The sequence below is a fragment of the Cajanus cajan genome, chromosome 6 (assembly GCF_000230855.2).
Source record: "Cajanus cajan strain Asha chromosome 6, NIPB_CcT2T_4, whole genome shotgun sequence".
Lineage (NCBI taxonomy): Eukaryota > Viridiplantae > Streptophyta > Magnoliopsida > Fabales > Fabaceae > Cajanus > Cajanus cajan.
In genome coordinates this window covers 58,155,932-58,173,387 of record NC_138522.1, presented here as the reverse complement: position 1 = coordinate 58,173,387, position 17,456 = coordinate 58,155,932, and the positions used below count along the sequence as shown (strand labels likewise).

At 33.6% G+C, this 17,456-nt stretch overlaps 2 protein-coding genes across 2 annotated transcripts; both read left to right on the top strand.

The window, feature by feature from the left end:
- The first annotated feature begins 871 nt into the window (after positions 1 to 871).
- On the top strand, positions 872 to 1,333 carry LOC109797809 (uncharacterized). The gene has a single exon (XM_020357948.3). The coding sequence runs from the start codon at positions 872 to 874 to the stop codon at positions 1,331 to 1,333; it is 462 nt and encodes a 153-aa protein (XP_020213537.1).
- Positions 1,334 to 4,817: 3,484 nt separating this feature from the next.
- Positions 4,818 to 5,264, top strand: LOC109797414 (uncharacterized). Its single transcript, XM_020357445.3, has one exon. The coding sequence runs from the start codon at positions 4,818 to 4,820 to the stop codon at positions 5,262 to 5,264; it is 447 nt and encodes a 148-aa protein (XP_020213034.1).
- The last annotated feature ends 12,192 nt before the right edge of the window (positions 5,265 to 17,456 follow it).

Below are 17,456 nucleotides of genomic sequence, written 5' to 3'. Positions count from 1 at the left end.
AATTAAAAATAAAAAAATAAGTGACACACACACAAAAACAAAACAAAAAAAACACATCATGCACCTATATTAAAAATTTCAAATTAAAAAATTTAATTGTCAAAATATGGTTAAAATATAAATTAAAGTATTGAATTTAAGTCATATAAATAAAAATATATTAAAAGATAATATTACATTAAATATAATCAGTTAAGTTTTTCAAATAATATTTTTAATTAACTCTCCCACTTTTACACAAAAACTTAAGACATGAGATCAAATAAAAGGGTTATAACTTTTCAATTGAGGGCCTACACATTACAATTTTAAGAACCATTTTTTAATGAGTGTTTTTAGAATTTTCTTTAAATTTATAATGTACTTTTATTTTAAAAAGTTATTAATAACTAAAAAGTCATTAAAATATAATGCACTTTTATTTTTGAATTAAATTTCAAATTTTGTTTTAAAAAGTTATCAATAACCAAAACATTTGTTTATAATATAAATTATTTATTATAAACTTAAAATATAATTTATATAATAAAATATATATTTATTATAAATTTTAGTTATATAAAATAAAAATATATCCATGTAATGCACATGTTAAGTACTGGTTTTTAAGTAACTAAAAATGTTTAAATAATTAATAAAGATCACTATAGTCAATGTAATAGTGAGGGTTCAAATATTATGAAAGAAGTGTTAGGTTTGAATAAAAGAGGCATTATTTGAAAAATTGGTGAGATGAAGGTTTATTTGGGAGGTTGAGAGGTATATAAGAAATGAGACCCACCCAACCCATATTGCAATGTAACAAGTTAAGACTAGCATTTCATATCTTTCTCCTTCTCTCTATAAGCCAAAAGGGATCAATTGATTCATCATGTCTTTTGTTGTGGCAGAAGATGTGAGGAAGAGGGCAAAAATGTACTATGGAGATGAAATTTGCCAAGTGAAGTCAAGGGAGATGCTAAAGGAAATGGGCCTTCCTAATGGTCTCCTCTGCTTGAAGGACATCCAGGAGTGTGGCTACGACAAGGAGTCTGGCTTTGTCTGGCTCAAGCAGAAGAAAAGCTACACTCACAAATTTGAGAAAATTGGAAGGCTTGTGTCCTATGCACCTGAGGTCAGTTGCCATATTGAAAAGGGTAAGATCACAAAACTTGTTGGGGTTAAGTCTAAGTACCTCATGATTTGGATTGGGATCAGCGACATTTATGTCGATGACCCACCCACTGGCAATATCACCTTCCAGATCCCTTCCGGCCAATTTAAGAAACATCCTATCTCTGCCTTTGATATTGAGGAGGATGCCAAGGAGAGTAAGCAAGTTAAAGAGGTCTAATATCATATATCATTATGTGTTAAGGAGGTGGTTGTGTTGCCAAAGTTCATCAATAAATTTATTTCTATTGTTACCCTTTTGTATCAATCTTAGCAAGCCTTTTATGGCTTTATATTATAGATAATGAACCATCCTCTTGTTATCATAATGCCAATTTGATTTCATAAATGCATTTGTTGTTAATCTTTTTTCCCATAATTATTTATCTCTTTCTCTTGCATAATTTTTTAGAAGTAAATATAGGGGAGTAAGCGGGTATGAATAACTTGCAACTCAAACTGACCCAATGAGCTTGAATTATATTTTTTAGTGTTAAATTCAAAGCCAACTATTGAGGAACTATTTGAGATTAGTCTTTTTTCTTGTTAAATATAATCTAATTTCTAATAATGGACTTAAAAACATGACAAGTGCATCGGTCGTTCAAGTAATATATAAGATCGTATCTACAGGAACTAGATAAGGTAAAATAAGCACTTAATGACTATTAGTGACTAAAGAATGATTCCATTTGGTAATTTGTGTTAAGTGTGAAAGTAAATAACATAAACTACTCTAAGGATAATTTTGTCAAACAGTTTGTGTGCGAAAAAGATAAGGAATGATATGATGGATTTGTGAGGGTTAGACTTCACAAAACCTCACTCTCATGCAATTAATTCTTCTCTTATTGCATATATTGTTTAGTCATCTCATAAGTATACTCAAACCTAATCCCTTAGAGAAAGAGCCTAGGAATATATATTGAATATCAATTTCTTGAGTATCCAACATATGAACCTGTATTAATAACTAGGGTTTGAGACTACTAATGGGCCAAACTCCATCCTAGATATATTTTTCACTAGGTATTTTGTTTCAAAACTAATTTCAAGGGTTATTTTCCAATACCTCATGGATCCTATATCAAGCAATGAGAGATCAATCTAAGGCAAACATTAAGAATAAACACATAATATAACAATGAATGAAATAAACATTTATCATCGATAGGATAAATATTACACAAGAGCTTAGTTGGTTACATCTAACCCCACAAAAAATAGGTACAATCACTCAAAACTATGAAGGCAAAACAAAAATAGAGATGAAAGAGGGGATGAAAGAACCACAGGAGAGACCCACACACGACATGGTCCCAAGCACTGGGAATCCTTTCAACAACTTCAAAAATCACTCCTTATGTGAATGAGGGGAAAACCCTAAAAAATGTGTTCAAATACGAGCTGAATGAGTTAGGATAGGTTTCACATGATTGATGTAGAGTCTTCTAGAGAGTTGTTCTTTGCCTGGATTCACGCCCGATGCGAGTACATATGCGCCTGACATTATAGTGAAAATCAGAGAGTGGTGCTCTCTATCTTGAACACGCCTAGCGTGATAACATACAAGCTCGGCACAAAGTGCTTTCTCCTGCTCCTTAAGCTCTTCATTTTTGACTCTTTCAAGCTCCAATCCCATGGATCCTCAATATCAAGCTCTTAAACTCAATACCTACACAAAAAATGAGGTGTATTATGGTATTGTTATATGATTCTTGAGTTAATTATATATGACAAAAAAATTGAATCAAAAGAGAACAAATATTATACAAGATGGAATGAAGGAGTTGAATTTGCTCAATATTTTGTATCAAAAAAGTAAGTAGAAATGTGACTCAACACCAACACAAGCCAATCAAAACTCGCTAATATACAAGTCAGATAATAAATTTTGTATTTTTAACCCATGATCTGACCCGACCCAATCACATATAATAATAATAATAATAATAATAATAATAACAACAACAATAATAATACTAATAATAATAAGTAGTTAGTGTTTGGATGGTTACTTGCTTATGACAATACTGATTGTCACTTTTACTTAAGTAACAAGTTTTGTGTTTTTAGGTTGATAGTATTGTAATAATACAACATATTTATTTTAAATTTTATTTTATATTAATGTTGGTTGTTCGAGTTGATAACAATGTAGTAAGTCATGTAATTGATTTTGAAAACAATATTCTTACTAATCATAATTTTTTGGTGAAGATGGTAATTTCAAACAGAAACAAAAACAAAAAACTACACTATCCAACAATGAAATTTATAATTGTTATAATTTATGGAAAAAAATCTCTTTCATCTACCAAAATCATCTTCAAGAAATTTGTTTGCAATGGATTCTTTCACAATCTTATTATACGAACTCTTATCTTCCAATCAATTTTTCCTGCTGCAATGTCCTTTAGTAGTATAAACCTCTGAGCCATGTCCTCTAAAAGAAGATGAAAGTATAAAGGAAAAAACTTTTAATATGTTCAGTATACATAAACATTGAAACAACTAACCTTTAAAATTAAAACTTCATACAAGCTTATCTAAAAATGATTTTCCTATGATTGATAGAGAAAGTGTGAATTCTCATAGTAGAAGTATAAAAGTACCAAAATCAGAAAGTGAACAATGTATATATGGAGATAATATTTTTAGAAATAGAGAGTATGATGGACTAGGACAATCAGAATGAAGTTTTGAAAAGAAAAATGTCTTAAAAATTAGAAGATAGTTAAGATCAATTGACATTAAAAAATTGTAATCAATGCATAAGAAATAAATATCCATAATTACTTTTTTGAGTGGAAGACAAAGTGGAAACAATTTAGTGGAAAACGTATAAAACAAAGAGAATGAAAAAAGATTTTTCTTTTGTTCAAAAGTACTACAAAAGTACTAAAGTTTTAAAATTTATTAAACTAAAAGAATAAAATTTAAAATAATTATGATAAGATAAAATTATATAAGTACTATTATTTTGAGCGGGAAAAGAGAATCACAGACTTCTTTCCTTTTATTATAATAAAAATAAAGATAAAAGTTTACAAAATTATATTTAATAAACATTATATATATATAAATTATATAATATTATCATTTAATCATTTTAGTAATAACTAAATCAACATGTTTTGTTGTTATATTTGACTTAAATAATTTATATGACATATACATTTTATAGATTAAATATTTAGTATACATAATTAAAATTTATAATAAATTATATATATATATTATATTTAAATATATAAAATATATTTAAAATTTATATAAATAAATATTTTTAATTATTAATAATTTATTTTAAAAATATTAAAATTTAATTCAAGAATCTCTAAAAACTTTTCCATTTAAAAATAAGTGCAGAAATTAGTCTGATGTCCAAGGAGAGTTGATGATTTAAAATTTTAAACATGATTTAAAATAAATATAATGAAACATATAAATTATATTTGAGATAAATAAATAAATAATATTTAGCATAAAAATAAGAAGAAAAAAAATAAAAAAGAGTATATAAAAGCGTGAGTGTTGAGTGGCAGGATTGAAAAAATGGGGAGAAGAAGGGTGAAATAGGGAGGTTGAGAGGTATAAAAGGAGGGGAGGGAAGATGAGAGCATATTGCATAGGAGAAAAGGAGTAAGGAGAGAGAAGTGATAATGTCTGTGGTGGTGGGTGAAGAGGTGAGGCAGAGAGCAGAGGTGTACCATGGAGACGAAATCTGCCAAGTGAAGTCGAAGGAGCTGCTGAAGGAAATCGCTCTCCCCAACGGTCTCCTTCCTCTCAAGGACGTCGAGGAGTGCGGCTACGACAGGGAGTCTGGCTTCGTCTGGCTCAAGCAGAAGAAGAGCTTCACTCACAAGTTCGACAAAATCGGAAAGCTGGTGTCCTACGCCCCAGAGGTCACTGCCCATGTTGAGAAGGGGAAGATCTCTAAACTCACGGGGGTCAAGTCCAAGGAGTTCTTGCTTTGGATCACTCTCAGCGACATCTACGTCGATGACCCCCCCACTCATAACATTACCTTCAAGACCCCCGCTGGCCTCTCTAGGCAATACCCTATCTCCGCCTTTCAGATTGAGGAACCCCAAATCAATGAACTCTGATTTTCATCTTTTAATTACTCTTCTGTCTTTCTTTCCTTCTGCTTTTTTTTTTTTTTTTTTTTTTTTTGTTGCTTAGAGTTCACGCCCAATGAATACCATACCGATGGAAGAAAGGAACAGTTTGGGCCTTTGGGCCTCTTTTCTATTATTGCTTTTATAAAAAACAAAGGAAATATGGATAGTAATATTTTGATTTATGAACCACGGTCAAATATCAACTACCGAATCTTAATAGATAATTTATGAGTTCATATAGGCTCATATGTTTCGTCTTTAGCCGAAAGAAAGGATAACAAATAGGACTCATAAAAATAAAAATGAACACCATTCCGGAAACATGAAAAGTTGTAAGGTAGGGGCCAACAACAAACTATACCTTTCATTTAATTTAAGGAAAGCACACGACTCTTTCCAAACCATTCAGTGTTAGGTGTAACTAGTTTATTGTAAAAATTTGCTGTTGAAAAAAAAAAAAAAAACAATTTTAAAATTTATTCATTTCCATGGATGGATTTTGACAAGTTCTAAAAAGAAAACAATTTTTTATATATATAAAAAAAAGTGTTCTTCAACGTATATTATAACTCAGAAGATTTCAAAGAGGCTTGCAGATTGGATTAGATATGTTTTGAGAAAAAAAAAGAAGAAAAAGTTATTTGATCTAATAGCAAAGATCATCGCAACATCAAAAATCACATTTTATAACATTTTTTTTTTATGTATTTAAACACTTCATATATAACTTTAACTTGACATGTAAGTATCTAAATTATTAACTTCTTTTAACTTAATATGTAAGCATTCTCAAAAAAAAAAAAAAAAAACTTAATACGTGATTTCTCGATTTATAATTTAAATTTATATCTTAAATTTAGATACTTACATGTTAAGTTAAAAACAAACTTAAAATGTAAGTATATGAATTTAAGATATCAATTCAGATTATAATCCGAGAATTTACAAATCTCTCGTAACAGAATACATGTGAAAAAAAAAAAAAACAGAATACATAATAAATGCCGATTTGGTTTTGAGACCTAGTTTCGAGGTGTGACTGTCCTGAATAGAAGGTCCAACTTAAAAAAATAAATAAATAATATATATATATATATATATATATATATATATATAATTGTGAGATAAATTGTATATTATTTTATATTACTTTTAAAAATAAATCATGTCTTATATATTTTGTTTATATTTAAATATAAAATTGTGATATAATTATAAAATTATATTATTTTTATTAATTTTTCATGCATTATATTCGTATATATAAAATATGTTTTAATCTTTTTACTTTTTTTCAAGTTTGATTTTAGTTTTGTTCTATTTTAATCATTTTAATTTGGAGATGGTCACTTTTAATAAATTCAAATTATATTAAATATCAAAAATAAAAAAACCAAAATTACATAGTAATAAAAGTAAAACAATCAAAACTACGATTTAACCTTTATTTTGTAGATCTTTCCGGCTTTCCCAATTTTGTGATCTGAAGGGCAGTTTCAAGTTTCAACCAAAGCCAAGTTAAGATATCAAAACAAAAAATATTTTGTAGTCTCATGGCTACATTGTTTATTAAATTTGGCAGGTAGGGTTAATTATTAATTATTGATTCCTCAATTTGCTTCCTACTTTTCTTATTCAATTCCGTTCAAATGCCATGACTGACTGATTTTACTGCAATATCAACCTACTTACGAAAAAGAGTGAAAAGACTAACACGTTAAAATTAAAAATAAAAATAAAATATTTCAGTACAAAGTTCATATATAATATTCTAATTCCACTGGTGTATATGAATTTCCTACGGTCACCCATGCATCTTGTATTTGAAGCAATTATCTCCTCGTTTTCAGGGAAAGACAATTTAAATGTGTAAAAGACACGTGGTAGAGAATCAGAGATAGTAGATGCATTATGGCTGAACATAACATCAACACATGTATGTCAGCTATTAATTTCAATGCCTATACTAGCATTGGCTATCAATAAATTTCTCCCAACAAACAAAGACAGGACGGACATAAACAAAATCAAAACAAGGATTCACAATTACCCTCAAATACTCAGATGTGAAAATCAAATGATATCAAATTTAATTCAATTTAAGCTATGATTTCAAATTTTATATTTTGGATATACAGTTTCATTAAAAACTCATAATATTCTTATTAGATTTGAATATGATTGTGTCCCAAATAAACAATCTTTCTGTACTATTACCTTAGAAGTCATGACATGATGCAACTTTATGTCTTTAACCGGATTGAAATTTCCTTTTCTAGAATCCATATTCTGTTTTCTATTATAAAAAAATTTGATTTTATATGTTAAGAAAATTGGTTATATACGTTAAATTTTATTAATTTCATAATATTTTTAAAAAATTTTCCTAGTTATAAATGTAAAAAAGTAGTAAAACTGAAAAGTTATGTATTAAATAAAGAATATTTTAGAAAAAAATTAGTAATCGAAGTAAAAACAATTAAAATTCATTTATATTTTAAAAATGTATATTATTTTTTGTTTATAACAAATAACAGAGGAAATATATCGTATGTCAAAACTTATATCCTCGTAAGAAATAAGTAGTACTTTGTTTCAGCTAGATCTCACTATCCTTTCTTTTATTGATGAGTTGAAAAAAAAGGCAAAATTGAAAGGATATAATCTGTTTTTAGTATATAAGTGTTGTGCAACGGGAATGCTTTGGGCTCAGCCCTCTCTGCTAGGAAGACTCTCTTCCAAGCGTATTGTTTGAATGATATAAAACTTTACTTGCGTCCTAACAATAAATGACATTAATATTTTTTATGATTAATATTTATTATTATTCCAAATTATTTTTTTTTAACTCTAGTTAGAAATGGCAATGGAGTAGAGAGTAACCCCATCAGACATTTTGTTTAGAATACTTATGAACTTTTTTAAAATTTTAAGTTTTAAATAAAAAGATAAGAAATAAAATGAAACTTGTTCTTACCGGAAATCTGTTGTAGAGCTGATCCGCCAGGTAAGATTGGTGAGCCTCCTTCGCTGGTACGCTTGATGCTCCAAGATGGGGGTGATACCTGCAAAAGAGACTCCGATGTTAAAGTTAGTGTTAGTGGGAGTATCAATCTTGTATAAGTAATGCACGTACCTTAGTGTGGATTAGGGTTGTTTTGGGTCTTGGGCCTGAAATAAGATATGATAAGATTAGATAGAGGATCTCGTCTGGAGCGAGATCCCTTGAGATTGATTATGATCTACTTAAGTGTCGAGCTGACGTCACGCGGTGCGCGTCCGAGGTCAGCTTGCGTTGTGGTACCGAGCTCGGAGCTCGGCTACGCGGTACGGATAGTACACTAGCCCCCCAAGTTCCGAAGACCGTAGGTCGAGGAGTTAAGGCCGAGCTCGCTGGGGGGAGGTGACCTTTCGCGTACGTTTGCTCGTTGTGGTGCCATGTATCGCGACTGTTCATTTCTCGGAAACGTGCAAGTGGCGCGTTGTGGGAAATGACGGTTATGTAATGATGGTCTTGCAATTAATTGTGTTGTCAGGCGTGTCCCCTGACCGACACGTGGCGTGACGGTTTTGAAGTATGGGAGAAAGCCCTTTTCTTTTTCTTTCCCGCGTCTCTTCCCATTCACTCCATTTTCTTATACTCTTTGACTTCTTGGGTACGATAGTCCTCTGTGCCTTCGCGTTCCTAGCTTTCTCGCTTTCGTCTTCGTTTTCACAGTCTTTCTTCGAGTCTTCTTGATGGCTGGTGGTCGTGGCGCCGGTTCTTCTGCGCCTGCCAGGGGCAAGACGCGCGGCAAGGCGGTGGCTACCGGGAAGGGTGTCGCCGAGAGGAAAGACCCGCCCCCGCCTAAGGACCTGGATCCGGGTGTTCCTGGTTACGACTGGGTCAAACGCGAGATGGGGGGTATCCAAAGTGTGTTTAGGTCGCGCCTGGAGGTCGATGCGGTCTGGGAGACGCACCGGATTTGTGACCCCGCCCTTTCCCGGATGATTCGGCTCGAGCCCTGTCCGGCTGGTGAGGGTGTGTTCATGGGGAAGTCGACCGATCCTCCCCACTTCTATGTTTATCAGAGTTTCTTCAGGGACCTAGGCGTTTGCATTCCTTTCACTCAATTTGAGTGTGATTTCTTGAACTACATCAACGCGGCCCCTTGCCAGCTGCATCCCAATAGCTGGGGTTTTTTGAGGGCATTTCAGGTCCTGTGTGCGGTCCTAGGGTTGGAGTTGTCCCTTCGCGTATTCCTTCATTTTTATTAGCTGAAGTTGGGCGTTCCGCCGTATGACATTCTTTCTTTGAACGGGAGTAAAGAAGGGGGTTTATTCACTCATTACTCCCAATCTTATAAAAATTTCAAATCCGAGTTTTTCCGGGTAGTCCTCGTGGACATCGACCCTTTGGAGGACAGGGATTTATACTTTGGTGGACTGCCGAAGTTCCCCTTTTACTGGTGCCCTAAACCGTCTAGGTTTCACGGGGTGAACCCTTTGGAGTTGACGGTTTCGGAGGCTGCCACCGTTAAGAATCTCTCGGCCTTGCCTCGCCCGTTGGATTGCAGGTCGATCTTGTCGCTTGCGAGCTCGGCGCACAGGGATAGGGTCTTGGAGGGTGAGTATTTTGTATCTTGGTATTTTGTTGAGGTTTGTGTAATTCTTTTTTTGCTGATGTGCCTTATTTTCTATCTGTAGGCCTTATAGGAAAAGACTTGTGGCTTGAGTTGAAGTCCTACTTTAACGTGACCGAGCTCGGGGTTTCCGAGCCTCCGGAGGAGGAGGTTTCCCCTCTGAAAATCAACCAGAAACGAAAGAGGGGTGGGAGAGAGGTCGGGGGGACCTCTGCCCCTCATGAGATAGGGGAGGTGGCTGATAGAAAAGAATGGCACAATCCAAGAGGGGGGTGAATTGGATTCTATGACCCTTTAAAAATTATCAGAGTATGTAGGATCTTTATTTCACTTTTAAACTTTTCTAAGACTGAATTTTCAAATGAAGCTTTTCTAAAGACTTGTTATGAAAATATGAATGCAATATGCTCACTTGATTACAACATAATGAGGTTCAACAATAATGCTCTAATTCAGATTTAAACCAACAATTTTCACATACACATGTTAATCAAGTTTTATCTTCTTTAAAGTTCAACCAAGAAATTACACAATGTAAAAGATAAGGTAGAAGAAGATTGCACAAGTCTTTTATACTGGTTCAGCCACTCCACATGTGACCTACATCCAGTCCTTAATCAACACCTGATTAAGATTTGTTTCACTATCTTAAGAAAGAAGGTTTACAAGCACACACACATGCATATACTTCACCACAAAAGATAACCACTTTCTTGACCCCAAGAAAGCACCCCTTGTAGAACCCACTACAAGAAACCTTACCACTTGAGAAACCCTTCTCAAGATTTTTTACAAAGATTCACAAAGAATAAAGGAACGAATTCACCTGGAATTCTTGAACAAATCTTTATCTTCCCCTTTCAAGATAATCGATTATTACCCAAGATAATCGATTATTACATTGGCTCTTGAGTTCCTTCTTACCAGATAATCGATTATTACCCAATTAATCGATTATTTCAAAGACTTTTGAAATTCTTCATGCTCCAGATAATCGATTATTACCCAAGATAATCGATTATTTTCATGAATTACTTAAGATAATCGATTATATCTTAAGATAATCGATTATTCCAGAGAAGTTTTGCTTCTCTGAAATTTTAACTTCTCAAATTTCACCAAGTCTTTTGTCCCTTTTAAATATATTCTTCCACACATATCTAACTTCCATTCTCAAGGCATAATCAATTCAAACTTGATTCATTTATTATTCCCAACTCAATCCTCAATTGGTTGAATCTTTCTCTTGGTAGAGGTTTTGTAAAAATATCAGCTAATTGCTTGCTTGTTTCCACAAACTCTACAACACAATCATTCCTTTGAACATGATCTCTCAAAAAGTGGTGTCTTATTTCAATATGTTTTGTTCTTGAGTGCAACACAGGATTCTTGGTCAAATTTATTGCACTAGTATTGTCACACCTCAAAGAAATTTTGTTCAACTCAACTCCATAATCTCTTAGTTGTTGTTTCATCCAAAGAATTTGAGCACAACAACTTCCAGCAGCTATATATTCAGCCTCAGTTGTACTCAAAGCAACACAAGCTTGCTTTTTGCTATGCCATGAAACAAGTGCACTACCTAGCAAGTGACAAGTTCCACTTGTGCTCTTTCTATCTAGTCTACACCCAGCATAGTCTGAATCTGAGTAACCTATCAGACTTAATGAGACTCCCTTTGGATACCACAACCCAACATTAGTTGTACCTTTCAAATACTTAAGAATTCTCTTCACACTCTTCATATGAGATTCTTTAGGATTAGCTTGGAATCTTGCACATAGGCACACAACAAACATTATGTCAGGCCTACTTGCTGTCAAGTACAAGAGTGATCCTATAATGCCTCTATACTTTGAATTATCAACAACAATTCCCTTCTCATCTAAGTCAAGATTGCAATTGTTTGATATTGGTGTGGCAGCCTCCTTACACCCTTCCATACCAAACTTTTTTAGAAGTTCATTGCAATACTTGCTTTGACTTATGAAAATTCCATCATGCATTTGTTTAACTTGCAATCCTAAAAAGAATGTAAGCTCTCACATCATTGACATTTCAAATTCTCCTTGCATGATTTTTGCAAATTCTTTACATAGAGAGGTATTTGTAGATCCAAACACAATGTCATCCACATATATTTGTACATACATTGTATCATTTTTAAATTTCTTGACAAACAATGTATTATCCACCTTTCCTCTTTCATAATCACTCTCAATTAGAAATTTGCTCAGCCTATCATACCAAGATCTAGGAGCTTGCTTCAAGCCATAGAGTGCTTTTTTGAGCTTGTACACATGATTAGGATTCTTGAAATCCACAAAGCCAGGTGGCTGTTCCACATATACTTCCTCTTGTATAAACCCATTGAGGAAAACACTTTTCACATCCATTTGATAGAGCTTGAAATTCTTTATAGAGGAATAAGCAAGAAGTAATCTAATGGCTTCTATCCTTGCTACAGGGGCAAAAGTCTCATCATAGTCAATTCCCTCTTCTTGATTATACCCCTTAGCCACTAGTCTTGCCTTATTTCTTAGAATTATTCCTGATTCATCAAGCTTATTTCTGAAAACCCACTTAGTTCCAATAATTGGATGATCTTTTGGTAATGGCACTAAATCCCACACTTCATTTCTTTCAAACTGATTTAGTTCGTCTTGCATGGCCATTAACCAATGCTCATCTTTAAGTGCTTCATCAATGTTCTTAGGTTCAACTTGCGACACAAATGCCATAGTGTTGCAAATATTTTTAATAGCACTCCTAGTTGAGACACCCTTACCAATGCTTCCAATTATGTTGTCCATTGATAAGTCTCTAGTGGTTTTCCATTCCTTAGGCAGTTGTTCACATGTTTCCTTTTCTTTTTCATGTGATTCACTCTCCTTAGGCACTTCATTAGGTTCATTCTCCAATAGGGATTGATCAAACAACTCGTTTAAATCTTCAATTTCAGTTTGCCTAGACTCTTGCTTATTTGACTCATCAAATACCACATGGACAGATTCTTCTACAACTAGAGTTCTCTTATTATAGATTCTATAAGCCTTACTATTTGTAGAGTATCCTAGAAATATTGCTTCATCAGCCTTTGCATCAAACTTTCCAAGTTGCTCTTTCCCATTGTTCAGCACATAGCACTTACACCCAAACACTCTAAAATATGAAATGTTAGGCTTCTTTCCTTTGTATATTTCATAGGGTGTTTTCTTCAATATAGGCTGAATCAGAACTTTGTTTAACACATGACAAGCAGTGTTAATAGCATCAACCCAAAAATATTTTGGCAAGTTTGTTTCATTCAACATTGTTCTAGCAAGTTCTTCTAAGGACCTATTCTTTCTCTCAACAACCCCATTTTGTTGAGGTGTTCTAGGTGCTGAGAAATTATGGTTTATACCATGTTCCTCACAGAATTTCTGAAACATCAAGTTTTGAAACTCACCTCCATGGTCACTTCTTATAGAGGTGATGTTTGAGCACTTTTCATTTTGAACAAGTTTGGCAAATTTTCTAAAGGCATTAAAAGCATCATTTTTGTTTGCAAGAAACATAACCCATGTGTATCTAGAATAGTCATCAACAATTACTAAGTCATAGTAGTTTCCGCCTAAGCTCATGGTTCTTGAAGGACCAAACAAATCCATGTGAATTAATTGCAAAGGTCTAGATGTGGAAATCTGATTTTTGCTTTTAAAGCTAGCCTTCACTTGCTTGCCCTTTTGACAAGCATCACATGGTTTGTCTTTTCCAAACTTGAGTTTAGGTAGACCAACCACTAATTCTTTCCTACTCAATTTATTCAAATGGTCCATATGAATATGTGCAGCTCTCCTATGCCAAAGCCATATGTTTTCTTCTTGAGTTATTAGACACTTTGTGTTTGACATTGTTATAGAGTGTTCTAAGTCAAGCATGTATATATTGTCAATTCTTTTACCAATGAATTTGATTTCTTTACTCTTTTTATCACATATCAAGCAACATGTATCATCAAATTCAATTTTAAAGCCTTTATCACTCAATTAACTAATACTAAGCAAATTATGTTTCAAGCCATCAACAAGCAAAACATTTTCAATCAATGTTTGAGAGGAGGGATTACCAACATTGCCATGGCCAAGAATTTTTCCCTTATTGTTGTCACCATAAGTAACATACCCTTCATTCTTCAATTTCAGATTTGTGAATTTTGAAGGATCCCCAGTCATATGCCTTGAGCAGCCACTATCAAGATACCAAAGTAGATTTTTGGCCCTCAAGCATTCCTACAACAAAAATTCAGAGGAAAAATTTAGGTACCCATGTGGAGGGTCCTTGTAGGTTAGCTCTCAGCCTTTGACTCTTCTCAACCCAAATCATTTCTCCATTTGGAACTCCATATTTCCTAGAATAGCAGTTCCTAATTGTATGGCCTCTTTTGCAACAATAAAAACAAGTTGTTTGTCTAGAAAAGTTGCTTTTGAATTTTCTAAAATTTTGATTTTTCACAAAAGCTTCTTTCTTTGACTTAAATGGCATGCTCATACTTGAATTAAAACCAAGTCCACTCCTATCAAAAGTGTTTCTTTGTTTACCCAAAAGAATGTTCAAGTTTTCATTTCCATTAGTGAACCTTGCAAGTGTAGATTTTAAATCAGCATTTTCTTTTTCAAAAATTTTGCAATGTTCACAACCATCTTTTGAGGAGTGAGCTTCACTAAAGTTAAACATAGTTTGAAGATTTTCATGCTCATGCTTCAAATCTTCAAGCTCTTGTTCAGCTTCAATTAAAGCATTTTCATACCATTTCAGCTTGTTTTTCAGCTTTGAATTTAAGGCTCCTAATTTAACAGCTTCTTCATGGATTTGTATAAAAGCTTCGTGGAGCTGATCATAATCCGGATTGGATTCAAGGTCAGAGTCACTTACAATTGTGTCATGGTCAGTTCCAGCCATCAAACACAGGTTGTTCTCCTCACTTTCAGATTCTTCACTTGTTGTGCTTGAGTCATTGTCTTCCCAAGCAATATAGGCCCTTTTTCCTTTTCCCTTTTTCTTAAACTTCTTCTCCTCTTGTTGCTTCTTCAAGAGATTTGGACACTCAGCTTTCATGTGTCCCGGTTTTCCACATTCAAAGCAATTAAAGGAGGATGTGCTTGCTTCCTCTTTCTTGTTTGTCTTTTTATTGAATTTGTAGGGGGAATTCTTCTTTCTTCTCATGAACTTTCTGAACTTCTTTACCAGTAGATTGAAGTTCTCGGTTTCGGAATCATCAGAGCTTGTTTCTTCACACGCCTCTTTACCCTTGGCAGATTTCAAGGCTTTCAATGACACTCCTTTGCCTTTCTTATCTTGCTGCTCATGTTCATCAAATATGTGCAGCTTTTGCTCATGCTCCTTTAACTTCCCAAAGAGAGTAGCTAATGTCAAGGAGGTCAAATCCTTTGATTCTTCAATGGCTGTCACCTTTGCTTGCCATGATCTGTCCAAGCATTGCAGCACTTTTAAATTCAGCTCTTCCTTCTCAAATTTCCTGCCAAGGTCAACAAGGTGATTTATCAGGTGTGTAAATCTCTTTTGAAAATCAGAAATAGATTCACCATTTTGCATTCTAAACAGCTCATATTCTCTTATGAGAGTATGCTTTCTTGATCTCTTTACATCACTTGTTCCTTCATGAGTGACTTGCAAAGTATCCCACACTTCTTTAGCAGATATGCATTGTGAAATTCTAAAAAATTCATCAATAGACAATGCAGATGTTATAATGTTTTTTGCTCTCTTATAATGTTGGGCTCTCTTCTTTTCCTCATCACTCCACTCACTCCAATGTTTTTCCTTAAGCTCACCATCATCATCTTTTTTCATAGGAATATAAGGTCCATTTTCTATAGCATCCCATACAGCAATATCAATAGCTTCAATGAAAATTCTCATCCTAATTTTCCAATAGACATAGTTTTCACCATTGAAAACAGGAGGTCTATGAATAGACACACCCTCACCATAGGGTAAATTGTTGTTGGCCATTTTTGAAATCTTGAATAACTCTCAAGAACCTTGCTCTAGATACCAATTGATAGAAAAGAATGGCACAATCCAAGAGGGGGGGTGAATTGGATTCTATGACCCTTTAAAAATTATCAGAGCATGTAGGATCTTTATTTCACTTTTAAACTTTTCTAAGACTGAATTTTCAAATGAAGCTTTTCTAAAGACTTGTTATGAAAATATGAATGCAATATGCTCACTTGATTACAACATAATGAGGTTCAACAATAATGCTCTAATTCAGATTTAAACCAACAATTTTCACATACACATGTTAATCAAGTTTTATCTTCTTTAAAGTTCAACCAAGAAATTACACAACGTAAAAGATAAGGTAGAAGAAGATTGCACAAGTCTTTTATACTGGTTCAGCCACTCCACATGTGACCTACATCCAGTCCTTAATCAACACCTGATTAAGATTTGTTTCACTATCTTAAGAAAGAAGGTTTACAAGCACACACACATGCATATACTTCACCACAAAAGATAACCACTTTCTTGACCCCAAGAAAGCACCCCTTGTAGAACGCACTACAAGAAACCTTACCACTTGAGAAACCCTTCTTAAGATTTTTTGCAAAGATTCACAAAGAATAAAGGAACGAATTCACCTGGAATTCTTGAACAAATCTTTATCTTCCCCTTTCAAGAATATGATGATGATGATCTTCTATCAAAGCTTTTCACAAACGTTTTCACTCTTGGATTTCACAAAGAAAACTCTCCAAGATGTCACAAAGACTCACAAAAACGTTTTTCACAAATTGATTATCAGTTCTAACTCATGTGTGAAGTTTCTCAAAGTTCAAACTATTTATAAAAGTTTCAGACACAGATAATCGATTATTTTAAAGAATAATCGATTATTTTGTTCTTCAAGTTTTCTGAAAACCAACCAAGAACAATATAATCGATTATTTAGCTGGATAATCGATTATTCCAGAGAGTTGTTCCTGAAATAATCGATTATTTTGGCAAATAATCGATTATTACAGCAAGGCATTCCACTTAGCCTATTTGCTGAAATAATCGATTATATTTAACAATAATCGATTATTTTGAGTTAGTTCTTAAAACTTCATTTTAAGACTCAAAATAATTTTCCAATGTTTTTAACTCATCATCATATACTCTCTACTTAGTTTAGATAAGATTTGCTCATGCACAAAGCATACTAAGAACACAAAATATAGAAACTCATTCAACACAATCTATATCCTAAGTTCTATTACATAGCTCCATCTCATAGCATTTTCTTGATTCTTCTTTGACTTTGTTTTTGTGCTCCAAGTTGTTGTTCTCATGTTGTGATCATCGAAACTCTTCAAGCTTCTCCTAAGATCAACAGTGGCCTCCGAGGTTATTGAAACTGGGGAGGTGGACCTTGCTGGGATTCCGCCGCCGGAGGGGGTCGATCGTGTGGCTGCCAAAGAGGTGGCATCGGCTGCTGAGCCAGTCGTCCAACCCGGCAAGGCGCCGGCTCAAGCTGTTGAGCGGGTTGCCGTGGTGAGTA

What these genes read in the sequence shown, in the direction of transcription:
- LOC109797809 (XM_020357948.3), top strand. Translation starts at nt 872, where the DNA reads ATGTCTTTTGTTGTGGCAGAAGATGTGAGGAAGAGGGCAAAAATGTAC.
- LOC109797414 (XM_020357445.3), top strand. Translation starts at nt 4,818, where the DNA reads ATGTCTGTGGTGGTGGGTGAAGAGGTGAGGCAGAGAGCAGAGGTGTAC.